The 15,900-nt window shown below is 41.8% G+C and overlaps 1 protein-coding gene across 2 annotated transcripts in view; it reads right to left on the bottom strand.

The window, feature by feature from the left end:
• matn4 (matrilin 4) overlaps positions 1-15,900 on the bottom strand; it is a 39,923-nt gene that overhangs the window by 21,133 nt on the left and 2,890 nt on the right. For both annotated transcript variants that reach the window (XM_024444314.2, XM_024444324.2), the window contains exons 2-6: positions 8,514-8,645; positions 8,094-8,269; positions 7,458-7,848; positions 5,433-5,555; positions 4,554-4,676 (exon numbers count right to left, since the gene is read on the bottom strand). In XM_024444314.2, coding sequence (XP_024300082.1) covers positions 4,554-4,676; positions 5,433-5,555; positions 7,458-7,848; positions 8,094-8,269; positions 8,514-8,586 — 886 coding nt within the window. In that variant the 5' untranslated portion in view covers positions 8,587-8,645. The remainder of the gene's footprint in view (positions 1-4,553; positions 4,677-5,432; positions 5,556-7,457; positions 7,849-8,093; positions 8,270-8,513; positions 8,646-15,900) is intronic.

Below are 15,900 nucleotides of genomic sequence, written 5' to 3'. Positions count from 1 at the left end.
GCATTACTAGTTATCAGTGGTGGAAGAAATACTCAAGTGTCATACTTGAGGTAAAGTAAAGATACCTTAATAGGAAATGACTCAGGTGAAAGTTACCCAGTAAAATACTACTTGGGTAAATGTCTAAAAGTATTTGGTTTTAAGTATGAAAAGTAAAAGTATAAGTATAAATAATTTCAAATTCCTTATGTTAAGCAAACCTGACGACACCGTTTTCTTGTTTTTTATTTATATACGGATTGCCAGGGGCGCACTCCATAACTCGGACACCATTTACAAACCAAGCATTTGTGTTTAGTGAGTCCGCCAGATCAGAGGCAGTAGGGATGACCAGTGTATGAATTGGACCATTTTCCTGTCAAATTATCAGTACTTTTGGGTGTCAGGGAAAATGTATGGAGTAAAAAGTACATTATTTTATTTAGAAATGTAGTGAAGTAAAAGTAAAAGTTGCCACAAATATAAATAGTAAAGTAAAAAAGAGAGACCCCAAACTACATAAGAAAAATTACTTTAAAGTGCTACTTAAGTACTTTATACCACTGCTAGTTATCCTTTATGGCCCTTTCATGATAAACAATTACTTTTGGGGATTACTTAGTGTGTCCCAGTTATGTGGCCGGGGAAAGCCACTGTTTTGAGTGTCAGCCACGTCCCACAACCCGCAATGTTGGCGGCAGCAAGCTAGGCTACAGGGCTACGACCACACCTGAGGTCACTCTGCCTCGTTAGGCTGCAATGCACCTGGGGAAATTTAAGTGGCTGCTTTAGTTTAGCACAGGGCCTGAATGCCAGAGGCTGAGCTCTATGGACATTTGTTTGAAGCCCTGGACATTGTGTTCTCCACAGGAAGAAGTGACCGGTCTACAAGTGAAGCTGGTAAGCTGGGTAGCAGCCCGGCAGTTAAGGCTATCACTAGGTTCAGTTAAGTGGGAGAGTTTTGTTTTTTGTTAATGTTTGAGAACCAGATTTGTGAACCTTTTATTTTGAATAAATATGCTAGCCTAGGTTAAGCTGTGTCCCTGTCATTGTTCCTCCTCATTGCCTTCCTACCAGTCACCTACCAGCCACGCCTATTGAGTCATTCCAGTAGATTACATTTTCAATTACATTTAGGGTGTATTGAACCAACATGGATTAACTTTTAAACTGGGTTAAATCAAGGTTTATCTATTTCTTGTTGCACCAAATTTTAAACAAATCGTAGTTAAATTAAATCCTTCCTCTAATCTAAGTTTACACCTAGATTAATTTTAAGCCTGTTGCTCAATTAATTAAAAAAATTATATAAACTTAGATTGCCGATTCATTCTAAACTGCCACTTGAGGGGTTTAACTGATCAAATGGCAGCATATCTACTGTGAAGAGACTAAAACGACAGAGTTCCTCAGAGAATAATTAGAAACAGGTTGAATCCTGTAGTGTTTTATGATAATTAACTCATTATTAGTAGGCTATTTACGTGCCCATTTTGTGCAACAATTGAATTGGAGTTTATGATATGCCCAGCCTTGGTATGAATGATGTTATGCAACATGCTATAACGGGCCTGATAATGGTAACATTGTAGTGAAGTAGCATTAACATTAGTTTTAATGTGCATTATAGGCATTGATATTTACCAGTTATTTATGCTTACTAAATATTGTTGGGACAAGTTCTCTGTCGTCATCATAGGGGTTATGGAGAGGGGCAAACTTGCTTGGGAATCATCTCGCATGTCTTCTGGGCGATAGGATTAATTCCCTTGGACGTAGGCCCTCCTCCGGCTCCAGTTTGAAATAGCCCCCCCCCCTCTCCTCTGCCGCATCCTTTTTGGCTTCCGCTTTTAATTTATAAACTAGCGAGCTAAAGTTAGCTAACAAATTCGTTTTCTGTCTAGTACTGGCAAATAATGGATTTTATTTCAAATCAGCCAACCCCTGAGAACCTTTCACGATGGAGTTGCAGTAGTTCTAACATTACATTGTTATTGTTTTATCAAGAAACAGCAACTTTGTGGCCTCATTTGTTTCAACTCACAAAATACCTCATATTGGTGTAACATGTCACTAATCATAGTTTAAAACCGTTATTTATAGATTTACTGATCCAGATTTACAATTAAGTGGTGCAACACAGCTCTGATTAATTATAATCCTAGATTTACAAAACCTAGATTACTTCTAATCGATGTTGGTGCAACCCATTCTTAATTACATTTAACTGGTTTAAGGTACTTGCTGAGACCTGCAGATAGACAACATCACCATAATCCACCACTGATGTAAAAGTGCTTTGAATAAGATCCTTTCTGACTGACATTGAAAAACAAGATTAGTTCCTAAAATAAAAACACATTTCAATTTCAGTTTCTTCAGCATATCAATGTGCTGTTTAAAATTCAGCTTTCATCTAACCAAATCCCAAGAAATGTATAGGAGGTGACCCTATTAATTTGCTGGCCTTTTAGAGTTAAACTCTTCAAGTGACTCCTATCTACTTTCAGAGAAGAGAAAATCATATATTTAGTTTGCGTTAAGCACCAGTTTCAATTCGGAAAGTTGATTTTGAACAGCATCAAAAGCCAACTATCCTGAAAAGCCTTCTCAATATTACATGTGCTAGAATAAATAGTGTCATCAGCATACAGATGGAGATTTGCAAAGTCAACAGTCTTCCATATATAAGTTATATACAGTGTAAAAAGGATCAGACCTAAAATTGAGCCCTGGGGAACTCCTTCCGTAAGCCTTCGAAACGCAGATTTCATTCCCTGCTGTGCTAAACACTGTTCTGCCACAAAAGTAGTGTTAGAACCAATCCAATTCTTCAACACTTAAACCAAAATGTTTTTGTCTACACAACAGCAGGGCAAGGTCAGTGTCGAAAGCCTTTGATAATTCAGTAAAAAGTGAAAGTGATGTTTCTTGTCCTGAGCATCTAGAATATCACCTATAACTTTAGTTACCGCAGTAATGGTACTATGCTTGGCTCTAAAACTGATTGGAATTGAGAACTTATAAAGAAAGTCTTTTCAACTGTCAGTTCACCAGGTTGTCCAAAACCTTTTCCAGTGCAGACAGTTTTGATATGGGACGATAGTTATCCAACTGGGACGGATCTCCAACCTTATGTAAACGTGCGTTCCAGACTTTTGGAATCGTATTATTCACCAATGAAAGATGTTAATATATGAGTGAGAGGGGCAGCAATTTTTTTTAAAATAAGGGTTCAATTCTAGCTACTTAATATCAATAGATTTGAGTGCCTTTACAACTTCTGAAAACTCAATCTCGGTATAATGAAATGGATGAACCGTAGGCCGGCAGGCGGCAGTTTCATTCACAGCCTCATTCGAGATGTTAGGATGGAGTTCATTATCAAATAAATGCCCAGCCTTAGCAAAATGCTTGTAAAAAATATCAAGCAGTTGATTCTTGTCTGTCACTTAATGGTTTTCCATAATTTTGTCAGGTTGTTGAGGTTTGCCTTGGTAGATTCGTAATAGAAGTTAGATTTCCATTTCCGTATTAACAAGGTGTACTTCTTTCTCAGTGCCCTGAATAACTGCCATTCAGCCTGGGAGTTACCCTTTTTGGCTTTAGCCCATTTGTGTATTTTGTTTTTGGATCAAATCAGATAATTCCTCTGTAAACAAGGGATTGTTACCCAGTACTTTTTGAGAGGGGCATGTTTATCACAGATACTAGAAAACATGGAATGAAAATAGGAGAATGCCTCCTCTGTCTGGCAAAAACAGCAATCCTATCCCAGTTGCATGCGTAAAGTTCATGCAGGAATGCCTGCTTACAGAACTGCTTAAAATGTTGTTTGACCATGTACCGAGGGGGCAGTTTAGGGATTTTAGGGTCTCTAATGCAAGCAACTGCATAATAATCTCTTAAATCATTAGGGAAAATGCCAACGGCCAAGTACTTATGTGAATTGTTATTTAGAATAACATCAATAAGTGTTGACTTGGAGATGCATTTTGGATTGGGTCTTGTGACTGCATTTATCAATTAGGTAAAATGCAATGTTTTGCACAGTCCTCTTGTGGCCTCTGAGTTTGGAGAGAACCAGTCCCAGTTTAAAATCGCCCATGAGAACCATTTCTCCCCCCACAACCACGCTGTAGTTTAGCCAGAGAATCCAGAGATTCTTCTTTTGCATATGGAGGTCTATAACATCCTATTAAATCTAAGCTCACAGCTTTCTTTCTCAGCAAGGTGCATTTTTTTGCATTGCAACACAGAAAAGCTGTAGCCAGGAACATTGACTTATGGTTCTCTAGAGCCTGAGCTGAATCAAGACATCTCCTAACTTTCAGTCCTCACTCGGTTGTAAACACATAAATTGCATCCTACAGTACCTAGTGAAAGCTGATGAAATGTCTAATATCTTCTCTGAGTGCTTTAAGTGTGTGTGTGAGAGAGAGTGTGTGCATGTGTGTGTGGGCGGGGGCCAGCCTGTGTGTGAATGCATGTATGTATATTTTGGTCTATATATTTCCATCGGGATGTTGCTTTTAGTGTATTGTATTGTTTGGCCTGCCGATGGCGTCGCTAACTTGTGCAGGTCTTCTTGTCGTCGTTGAGCGTGTAGCCGGTGTTGCAGCCGCAGGTGAAGGTTCCAGGGGAGGGGATACAGATCTGCTCACAGTCATGCTTCCCCCCAGCACACAGGTCTATGGCTGTATCATACAAAGAGACAAAAATCACAGTTGCTGTTAAGTCAGTAACTGCTGAAACTTAACTTGACCTATCCTACATGCTCACGATTTCTGACTCATTTCCCATTGATATATACAAGAACCAGACCCAGTTACAGCTTACCCAGTTACATGCACTTGACTGACATATATACTGAGTATACAAAATATTAAGAACACCTGCTCTTTCCATGACATAGCTTTTACCTGGTCAGTCTATGATACCTTATTGATGTCACTTGTTAAATCCACTTCAAACATTGAAGCTGAAGGGGAGGAGACAGGTTAAAGAAGGATTTTTAAGTCTTGAGACAATTGAGACATGGATTGACTATGTGTGCCATTCAAAGGGTGAATGGGCAAGAGAAAATATTTAAGTGCCATTGAACAGGGTATGGTAGGTGCCAGGCGCACTGGTTTGTGTCAAGAACTGCAATGCTGCTGGGATGCTCAACAGTTTCCCGTGTGTATGAAGAATGGTCCACCACCCAAAGGACATCCAGCCAACTTGACTCAACTGTGAGAAGCATTGGAGTCAACATAGGCCAGAATCCCTGTGGATCACTTTTGACACCTTGTAGAGTCTATGCCCCCAAGAATGTAGGCTGTTCTGAGGGCAAAAGTGTGTGTGTGTGGGAGGAGTGCAACTCAATATTAGGTATATTCAGTGTATAGCTCATTAATAATAATACAAAATGATTAAGTTGGCTCATTTCTAGCCCCATTGACAGCCTATACCTTTACAGGTCTTGCCATCCTCGTTGAGAGTGTACCCTGGCAGACACAGGCAGTGGAAAGAACGAGGGGAGCTCTCACAGAGGTGCTCACAGCCATGGTCAGACTCCAGGCACAGATCCATCCCTGGAACCCCAGCAGACAAGCAACAATTCAACCTTTAATCACTCTCATCATATTGGCATTAGGAAATGCCAAGTTCCCAAAAGCTAGTGATGCTCTTGTGAGAATTAGATGCTTGATATTGTGCTGCCAAGGATACAACTAATAGCAAGAGCTAAAAATCCCACAGAGCCTTATTCTGACTCGAGTATATTTTTTATTTAATTTATTTAACCTTAACAGACTTACCTAGTTAAATAAAGAACAACTTATTTACAATGACGGCCTACCCCAGCCAAACCCTAACAACGCTGGGTCAATTGTGCGCCGCCCTATGGGACTCCCAATCACGGCCAGTTGTGATACAGCCTGGATTCGAACCAGGGTCTGTAGTGACACCTCTAGCACTGAGATGCAATGCCTTAGACTGCTGCGCCACTCGGGAACATTTTACAAGCTTTGAAAGTCTCAAGCACGAATACAAACCTTTGTGGACACTGGCAATCTTGACACACTTCAGCAACAGTAAAGTGGGATTTGTAAAGTGGGATACTACGGTTGGAACAATAACTTTGATTTATCATGGAAACTGAGTAATGTTGATAATTGCTTATTGTGCATATCGCTGAACATACACAGTACCATTCAAAAGTTTGGTCACACCTACTCATTCAAGTTTTATTTTATTTTTTACTATTTTCTACATTATAGAATAATAGTGAAGACATCAAAACAACACATGGAATCATGCAGTAATATCTATTTTTTTAAACAAATCAAAATATATTTTATATTTCAGATTCTTCAAAGTAGCCACCCTTTGCGACAGCATTGCACACTCTTGGCATTTTCTCAACCAGCTTCAGGAGGTAGTCACCTGGAATGCATTTAAATTAACAGGTGTGCCTTGTGGAATTTCTTTCCATCTTAATGCGTTTGAGCCAATCAGATGTGTTGTGACAAGGTAGGGGTGGTATACAGTCTTTTACCAAATAGGGCTACGTCTATATTATTGCAAGAACAGCTCACCTCATATTGCAGCCCAAATTAATTCTTCAGAGTTCAAGTAAAAGACACCGCGTGAATCAGGCCTTCATGGTCGAATTGCTGCAATAAAACCACTACTAAAGGACACCAAGAAGAAGAAGAGACTTGTTTGGGCCAAGAAACACGAGCAATGGAAAATTTGTCCTTTGATCTGATGAGTCCAAATTTGAGATTTTTGGTTCCAACCACCGTGTCTTTGTGAGATGCAGAGTAGGTGAACGGATGATCTCCGCATATGTGGTTCCCACCGTGAAGCATGGAGGAGAAGGTGTGATGGTGTGGGGGTGCTTTGCTGGTGACACTGTCAGTGATTTATTTAGAATTCAAGGCACACTTAACCAGCATGGCTACCACAGCATTCTGCAGCGACACGTCATTCCATCTGGTTTGGACTTAGTCCCACTATCATTTGTTTTTCAACAGGACAATGACCCAACACCCCTCCAGGCTGTGTAAGGGCTATTTGACCAAGACGGAGAGTGATGGAGTGTTGCATCAGATGACCTGGCCTCCACAATCACCTGACCTCAACCCAATTTAGATGGTTTGGGATGAGTTTGACTGTTGAGTGAAGGAAAAGCAGCCAACAAATGCCCAGCATGTGGGAGAGCCTTCAAGACTGTTGGAAAAGCATTCCTCATGAAGCTGGTTGAGAGAATGCCAAGAGTGTGCAAAGCTGTCATCAAGGTAAAGGGTGGCTGCTTTGAAGAATCTATTCTTCAAATCTAAAATATATTTTGATTTATTTCACAGTATTGATTTTTTCACAATTTTTCTACAATGTAGAAAACAGTAAAAAATAAAGAAAAACCCTTGAATGAGTAGGTGTGTCCAAACTTTGACAATAATTCGATAATATCGCTTATCGACCCAACCCACCGCAGAGCTTGTCCTGGAACTGCAGGCCAAACTGGTAGATCAGGTCAAAAGACTCCACCAGGAAGACATGGTCCTCAATGGGCGGCGACGCCATAGCACGCAGCGAGGTCAAATCCGCCCGAGCAACGCCCACAGCATAGATCTCGATTCCCTTGTCTCGAGCCTCGGCTGCTACCTCCACCACGCGGTCCTGGGGCCGCCCGTCCGTTACGATGACGGCCACATTGGGCACCTTGGGTCGGTCGCCCTCGGCTGCCGTGAAGGCATGGTTCATGACGTACTTGATGGCCAGGCCCGTCATGGTGCCCTGCGCCAGGGGGACGATCTCATTGATGCCTTTCACCATGCCCTGCAGCTTGCCATGGGTCTTGAGAGAGAATTCATTCTGGACCTAGAGTCATAGAAATATGCAAAGCATCAGTCACCTCTTCATATGCAGGGTTTGCATGTCTAGCTATCTCTATTTAGGTGCAACTGAGTCTTCACCAGTGGCATTTAGCCTTTACAAGAACTACAACTGGAAAGGGAAGCCAAGCTAAGAATTCATCAAGAATGATCTTCCCTTTCCAAGCGTAGTTCTTCACTAATGTGTATAAACAAAAGGATAAATTGTGAAGTTGATAAGAGGTTGTGGACCTGGCTGGAGTACTGCACCACGCCCACTCGGGTGGCATTCGCCTCCATGTCCAGCGTGTGGATGATGTCAATCATAAACTTGCGCATGGTCTCAAACTCGTGGGGCCGCACACTTCGAGAGCTGTCAATAATGAATATGAGGTCCACTGGGCCAGACTTGCACTTCTGCTCCGGTCCTGGTTTAGGCGAAGTGAGAATGTGTGAAGCCAGAGTGGGAAATCATGAATATCACATTAGCTACGGCATAAGCAGACAATTAAACAGTAGTTTTGTATTAATTTAATTAACTTCCTTGCAACGCCAGTTCTCATTATTATGTATTCTTGGAATAAAATATAAAATGCAAGAAGCAATTGAATGTGGGCTGAACTGCAATCCATTCATGGTCTTTTTATTACTTCACAGTTGGACTCGGCTAACCTTCTTTAGGCCTAGCCACAGCCATGGTGGCCAAGGCTAGCAGGACAGACACACAGACACACAGCTGTCTCATGTTTAGGGTGCTGGTCTGGGAGCCGGACCTCTCGGGGCTGAGTTTAGGCAGGCTTCACACTGCACCGCAACGAGAGAACACAGAACAAAACAGGTCATCGAGAGTACTTTACCACCAGCACATTCCTGCGATAAAAAAGTTGACACCAATCAGATGGCGGAGGTACAGAGGAGTAATTCCTATCCTAATAGACGGCTGCACACAGGACTAATGTGTGAAAGGCATGCTGTCAATTCAAAACAAGCATTATAAAAGAAACTTCTCTTCTTCAGTCCTGAGAGAGGTGTCCAGGTGAAATTTATCGTTATCGCTCAGATAATTGTACCTTGAATAGGAGTCATTCATTGGCCTCATTTTGGTCAATTTGTGAATGCCCAATGGGAACAACTTCCTCAGACAGCGTAGACAGACATCACATCAAAGACAACTGTGCCATGTGCTTTTCCTACTTGGCAGTGAAGTTTGAGTGAAGGAAACATTAAACCAATGCCAATTGACATGAGCCGGCAAGCTCTCTGATATGAAAATGGATGTCAAAGCCAACAGACTAAATTCATAGATAGCAAGAGAGCGATATAAAGAAAGGAGGGATACAGCAGAATAAAGTGAGATGGAAAGTAATCAGGTTTCCATCCTACTCTAATTTTTTCAAATGTCAACAAAACAAAAAGACGCTAGACAAGGTGGGATCTTTTTGTGTCGGTAAAATGAATTATTTGAGAAATGTTGGTGGAAACGCTTTTATGCACAAATATTGATTTTAACCATCATATCGAGTAAACTTGATGATATGTTGTGTGGTCCTCCCACTACGACTTGTCGAGAAAGCATGCAGTTTATTTGGCTACAGATGAGGTGCTGAATATTTGCAAGAAATGTAGAATGTTTACACAAAAATCTGTCACCAATTAACAGTCGTGAAGAGGACCCGACAGAGTACGACAAAGCCTATTCCCCCTCAGGAGACTGAAAAGATTTAGCATGGGTCCTCAAATCCTCAAAAAGTTCTACAGCTGCACCATCGAGAGCATGGTTGCATCACTGCCTTGTATGGCAACTGCTCGGCCTCCGACCACAAGGCTCTACAGAGGGTAGTCCACAGACCCACTCCAAAAGGCTTTCGGAGCCATCATTGACTCAGTGGGTTTTGTCCAACATGTCTCTGGACCTACTCACTGTCACAGTCATACTCTGGACCTAGTTTTGTCCCATGGAATAAATGTTGTGGATCTTAATGTTTTTCCTCATAATCCTGGACTATCGGACCACCATTTTATTACGTTTGCAATTGCAACAAATAATCTGCTCAGACCCCAACCAAGGAACATCCAAAGTCGTGCTATAAATTCACAGACAACACAAAGATTCCTTGATGTCCTTCCAGACTCCCTCTGTCTACCCAAGGACGCCAGAGGACAAAAATCAGTTAACCACCTAACTGAGGAACTCAATTTAACCTTGCACAATACCCTAGATGCAGTTGCACCCCTAAAAACTAAAAACATTTCTCATAAGAAACTAGCTCCCTGGTATACAGAAAATACCCGAGCTCTGAAGCAAGCTTCCAGAAAATTGGAACGGAAATGGTGCCACACCAAACTGGAAGTCTTCCGACTAGCTTGGAAAGACAGTACCGTGCAGTATCGAAGAGCCCTTACTGCTGCTCGGTCATCCTATTTTTCCAACTTAATTGAGGAAAATAAGAACAATCTGAAATTCCCTTTTGATACTGTCGCAAAGCTAACTAAAAAGCAGCATTCCCCAAAGAGAGGATGGCTTTCACTTCAGCAGTAATAAATTCATGAACTTCTTTGAGGAAAAGATCATGATCATTAGAAAGCAAATTACGGACTCCTCTTTAAATCTGCGTATTCCTTCAAAGCTCAGTTGTCCTGAGTCTGCACAACTCTGCCAGGACCTAGGATCAAGAGAGACACTCAAGTGTTTTAGTACTATATCTCTTGACACAATGATGAAAATAATCATGGCCTCTAAACCTTCAAGCTGCATACTGGACCCTATTCCAACTAAACTACTGAAAGAGCTGCTTCCTGTGCTTGGCCCTCCTATGTTGAACATAATAAACGGCTCTCTATCCACCGGATGTGTACCAAACTCACTAAAAGTGGCAGTAATAAAGCCTCTCTTGAAAAAGCCAAACCTTGACCCAGAAAATATTTTAAAAACTAATCGGCCTATATCGAATCTTCCATTCCTCTCAAAAATGTTAGAAAAGGCTGTTGCACAGCAACTCACTGCCTTCCTGAAGACAAACAATGTATACGAAATGCTTCAGTCTGGTTTTAGATCCCATCATAGCACTGAGACTGCACTTGTGAAGGTGGTAAATTACCTTTTAATCACATCAGACCGAGGCTCTGCATCTGTCCTCGCGCTCCTAGACCTTAGTGCTGCTTTTGATACCATCGATCACCACATTCTTTTGGAGAGTTTGGAAACCCAAATTGGTCTACAACGGACAAGTTCTGGCCTGGTTTAGATCTTATCTGTCGGAAAGATATCAGTTTGTCTCTGTGAATGGTTTGTCCTCTGACAAATCAACTGTAAATTTCGGTGTTCCTCAAGGTTCCGTTTTAGGACCACTATTGTTTTCACTATATATTTTACCTCTTGGGGATGTCATTCGAAAACATAATGTTAACTTTCACTGCTATGCGGATGACACACAGCTGTACATTTCAATGAAACATAGTGAAGCCCCAAAATTGCCCTCGCTAGAAGAATGTGTTTCAGACATAAGGAAGTGGATGGCTGCAAACTTTATACTTTTAAACTCGGACAAAACAGAGATGCTTGTTCTAGGTCCCAAGAAACAAAGAGATCTTCTGTTGAATCTGACAATCAATCTTAATGGTTGTAGAGTCATCTCAAATAAAACTGTGAAGGACCTCGGCGTTACTCTGGACCCTGATCTCTCTTTTGAAGAACATATCAAGACTGTTTCAAGGACAGCTTTTTTCCATCTACGTAACATTGCAAAAATCTGAAACTTTCTGTCCAAAAATGATGCAGAAAAATTAATCCATGCTTTTGTCACTTCTAGGTTAGACTACTACAATGCTCTACTTTCCAGCTACCCGGATAAAGCACTAAATAAACTTCAGTTAGTGATAAATACGGCTGCTAGAATCCTGACTAGAACCAAAATATTTGATCATATTACTCCAGTGCTAGCCTGATTTAAAGGTTTTATTGCTAACCTACAAAGCATTACATGGGCTTGCTCCTACCTATCTCTCTGATTTGGTCCTGCCGTACATACCTACACGTACGCTACGGTCACAAGACGCAGGCCTCCTAATTGTCCCTAGAATTTCTAAGCAAACAGCTGGAGGCAGGGCTTTCTCCTATAGAGCTCCATTTTTATGGAATGGTCTGCCTACCCATGTGAGAGACGCAAACTCGGTCCCAACCTTTAAGTCTTTACTGAAGACTCTCTTCAGTGGGTCATATGATTGAGTGTAGTCTGGCCCAGGAGTGTGGAGGTGAACGGAAAGGCTCTGGAGCAACGAACCGCCCTTGCGGTCTCTGCCTGGCCGGTTCACCTCTTTCCACTGGGATTCTCTGCCTCTAACCCTATTACAGGGGCTGAGTCACTGGCTTACTAGGGCTCTTTTATACCATCCCTAGGAGGGGTGCGTCACTTGAGTGGGTTGAGTCACTGATGTGATCTTCCTGTCTGGGTTGGCGCCCCCCCTTGGGTTGTGCCGTGGCGGAGATCTTTGTGGGCTATGCTCAGCCTTGTCTCAGGATGGTAAGTTGGTGGTTGAAGATATCCCTCTAGTGGTGTGGGGGCTGTGCTTTGGCAAAGTGGGTGGGATTATATCCTTCCTGTTTGGCCCTGTCCAGGGGTGTCATCGGATGGGGCCACCGGATGGTGTCTCCTGACCCTCCTGTCTCAGCCTCCAGCATTTATGCTGCAGTAGTTTATGTGTCGGGGTGCTAGTTAAGGTCAGTTTGTTATATCTGGAGTACTTCTCCTGTCCCATCCGGTGTCCTGTGTGAATTTAAGTATGCTCTCTCTAATTCTCTCTTTCTTTCTCTCTCTCTCGGAGGACCTGAGCCCTAGGACCATGCCTCAGGACTACCTGACATGATGACTCCTTGCTGTCCCCAGTCCACCTGGCCGTGCTGCTGTTCCAGTTTCAACTGTTCTGCCTGTGATTATTATTATTTGACCATGCTGGTCATTTATGAACATTTGAACATCTTGGCCATGTTCTGTTATAATCTCCACCCGGCACAGACAGAAGAGGACTGGCCACCCCACATAGCCTGGTTCCTCTCTAGGTTTCTTCCTAGGGTTTGGCCTTTCTAGAGAGTTTTTCCTTGCCACCGTGCTTCTACACCTGCATTGCTTGTTGTTTGGGGTTTTAGGCTGGGTTTCTGTACTGCACTTTGAGATATCAGCTGATGTACGAAGGGCTATATAAATAAAAGGGATTTAGTGCATATGGCCCAGTACATCAATTGGGCCAAGCATCCTGCCATCCAGGATCTCTATACCAAGCGGTGTCAGAGGAAGGCCCTAAAAATTGTCACTGACTCCAGCCAACCTAGTCATAGACTGTTCTCTCTGCTACCGCACGGCAAGCGGTACCGGAGAGCCAAGTCTAGGTCCAAAAGGCTTCTTAACAGCTTCTACCCCGAAGCCATAAGACTCCTGACCAGCTAATCACATGGTGATCAGCTAATCAAATCAAAAAATGTTTTTTTTTTCAAAAACAAGGACATTTCTAAGTGACCCCAAACTTTTGAACAGTAGTGTACATATTATCTTGACGAACCCCCTGTAAATAGCCTCTCTTCTGTTATTTTCTGATGCTCTTTAATTATTTGTTATTTTTCTAATTTTTACTTGACTGCATTGTTGGTTTAGTAAGCATTTCACTGTATGGTCTACACCTGTATTTGGCGCATGTGACAAATAAAATTTGATTTGATTTAGTTCGAGCAAATTAAGGGGTAGACAGAGGTTTATTAAGACAGACACGAAGATGGAGAGATCAGGACCTCGCTAAGAGCCCATATCCAGCTGAGAGAGACCCTTATGCATTGTGATCTTGATCCAGTGATCCAGTGCAGAACTCTAGAAGTGTGTTTCAGTAGCCTCCTTCTGTAAGTGCATGTGTGCAGGTACAAAGATGCCGAAGTGTGCCCCACTACTACCTAACTAACACAGCAGTGCCCATACTACCAGGCCCCCTATTCTCACAGGTCACACCACAACAAATACACTGTAATTATGCATTAAGAAAAACATTCAGTGCACTTTATTATTCCCCTGTTAATCCACTGCACTGAATGGACTGATACAGTGTCTATATGGGTGGTGGAATTCTACATTATATAATGGTATAAGTTGTGAATTGCATATAGTATAATATGTAATTGGATGTTAAATACTGGAGCAGTAATCAAGCAATTATAGCACAATTGACAAAAGAAAAATACCTAGCCTACTATACTGAATGAAAATATGAACGCAACTTGGAACAATTGCAAAGATTTTACTGAGTTACAGTTCATATGAAGAAATCAATCAATTGAAATGAATTAATTAGGCCCGGATCTATGGATTTCATATGACTGGGAATACAGATATGCATCTGTTTAAAAAAAATGTACCTCATAATGGGCTTCAGGATTTCATCATGGTATTTTTGTGCGTTCAAATTGCTATCGAAAAAATGCAATTGTGTGTGTTGTCTGTAGCTTATACCTATCCGTACCATAACCCCACCACCACCATTGGGCACTCTGGTTCACAACGTTGACATCAGCAAACCACTCGCCGACACGACGCCATGCACATGGTCTGCAGGTGTGAGGCCGGTTGGATGTACTGACAAACTCTCTACAATGACGTTGGAGGCGGTTTATGACAGAGAAATGAACATTAAATTATCTGGCAACAGCTCTGGTGGACATTCCTGCAGTCAGCATGCAAATTGCAAGCTCCCTCAATTTGAGACATCCGTGGCATTGTGTTATGTGATAAAACTGCAGATTTGAGATTGTCCATTTATTGTCCCCAGCACAAGGTGCACCTGTGTAATGATCATGCTGTTTATTCAGCTTCTTGATATGCCACACCTGTCAGGTGGATGGATTATCTTGGAAAAAGAGAAATTCTCACTAACAGGGATGTAAACATATTTGTGCACAACATTTGAGAGAAATAAACTTTTGTGCGTATAGAAAGTGTTGTGTTTGTATTTTTGTTCAGTGTAGGTATGAAAATGAACAGATTGCATACGATTCTTCATCACATGGAAGTAGCTAAAGTAGTATGGAAGAAGATATGTACAGTTGAAGTCGGAAGTTTACGTACACCTCAGCCAAATACATTTAAACTCAGTTTTTCACAATTCCACAAGCTTCACACTGTAAATTGGGTGAATATTGGCCCATTCCTCCTGACAAAGCTGATGTAACTGAGTCAGGTTTTGTAGGCCTCCTTGCTCGCAGGGGCTTTTTCAGTTCTGCCCACAAATTTTCTACAGGATTTCCTCCTAACATAACGATGGTCATTTTGGCCAAACAGTTCTATTTTTGTTTCATCAGACCAGAGGACATTTCTCCAAAAAGTAGATCTTTGTCCCCATGTGCAGTTGCAAAAGGTAGTCTGGCTTTTTATGGCGGTTTTGGAGCAGTGACTTCTTCCTTCCTGAGCGGCTTTACAGGTTATGTCGATATAGGACTTGTTTTACTGTGGATATAGAAACTGTTGTACCTGTTTCCTCGCATTGTCACAAGGTCCTTTGCTGTTGTTCTGGGATTGATTTGCACTTTTCACACCAAAGCACGTTCATCTCTAGGAGACAGAACGCGTCTCCTTCCTGAGCGGTATGATGGCTGCGTGGTCCCATGGTGTTTATACTTGCGAACTATTGTTTGTACAGATGAACGTGGTACCTTCAGGCGTTTGGAAATTGTTTCCAAGGATGAACCAGATTTTTTCTGAGGTCTTGGCTTATTTCTTTTGATTTTTCCATGATGCCAAGCAAAGAGGCACTGAGTTTGAAGGTAAGCCTTGAATACATCCACAGGTACACCTCCAATTGACTCAAATTATGTCTATTAACCTATCAGAAGCTTCTAAAGGCCATGATATTGTTTTCTGGACTTTTCCAAGCTGTTTAAAGGCACAGTCAACTTAGTGTATGTAAAATTCTGATCCACTGGGACTGTGATACAGTGAATTATAAGTTAAATAATCTGTCTGTAAACAATTGTTGAAAAAATGACTTGTGTCATGCACAAAGTAGATGTCCTTAACCGACTTGCCAA

Source organism: Oncorhynchus tshawytscha, linkage group LG02 (genome assembly GCF_018296145.1).
Source record: "Oncorhynchus tshawytscha isolate Ot180627B linkage group LG02, Otsh_v2.0, whole genome shotgun sequence".
In the NCBI taxonomy this organism is placed as follows: Eukaryota; Metazoa; Chordata; class Actinopteri; order Salmoniformes; family Salmonidae; genus Oncorhynchus; species Oncorhynchus tshawytscha.
Note: the sequence above shows the minus strand (reverse complement) of the source record. Positions and strands in the feature narration are given on the sequence as shown.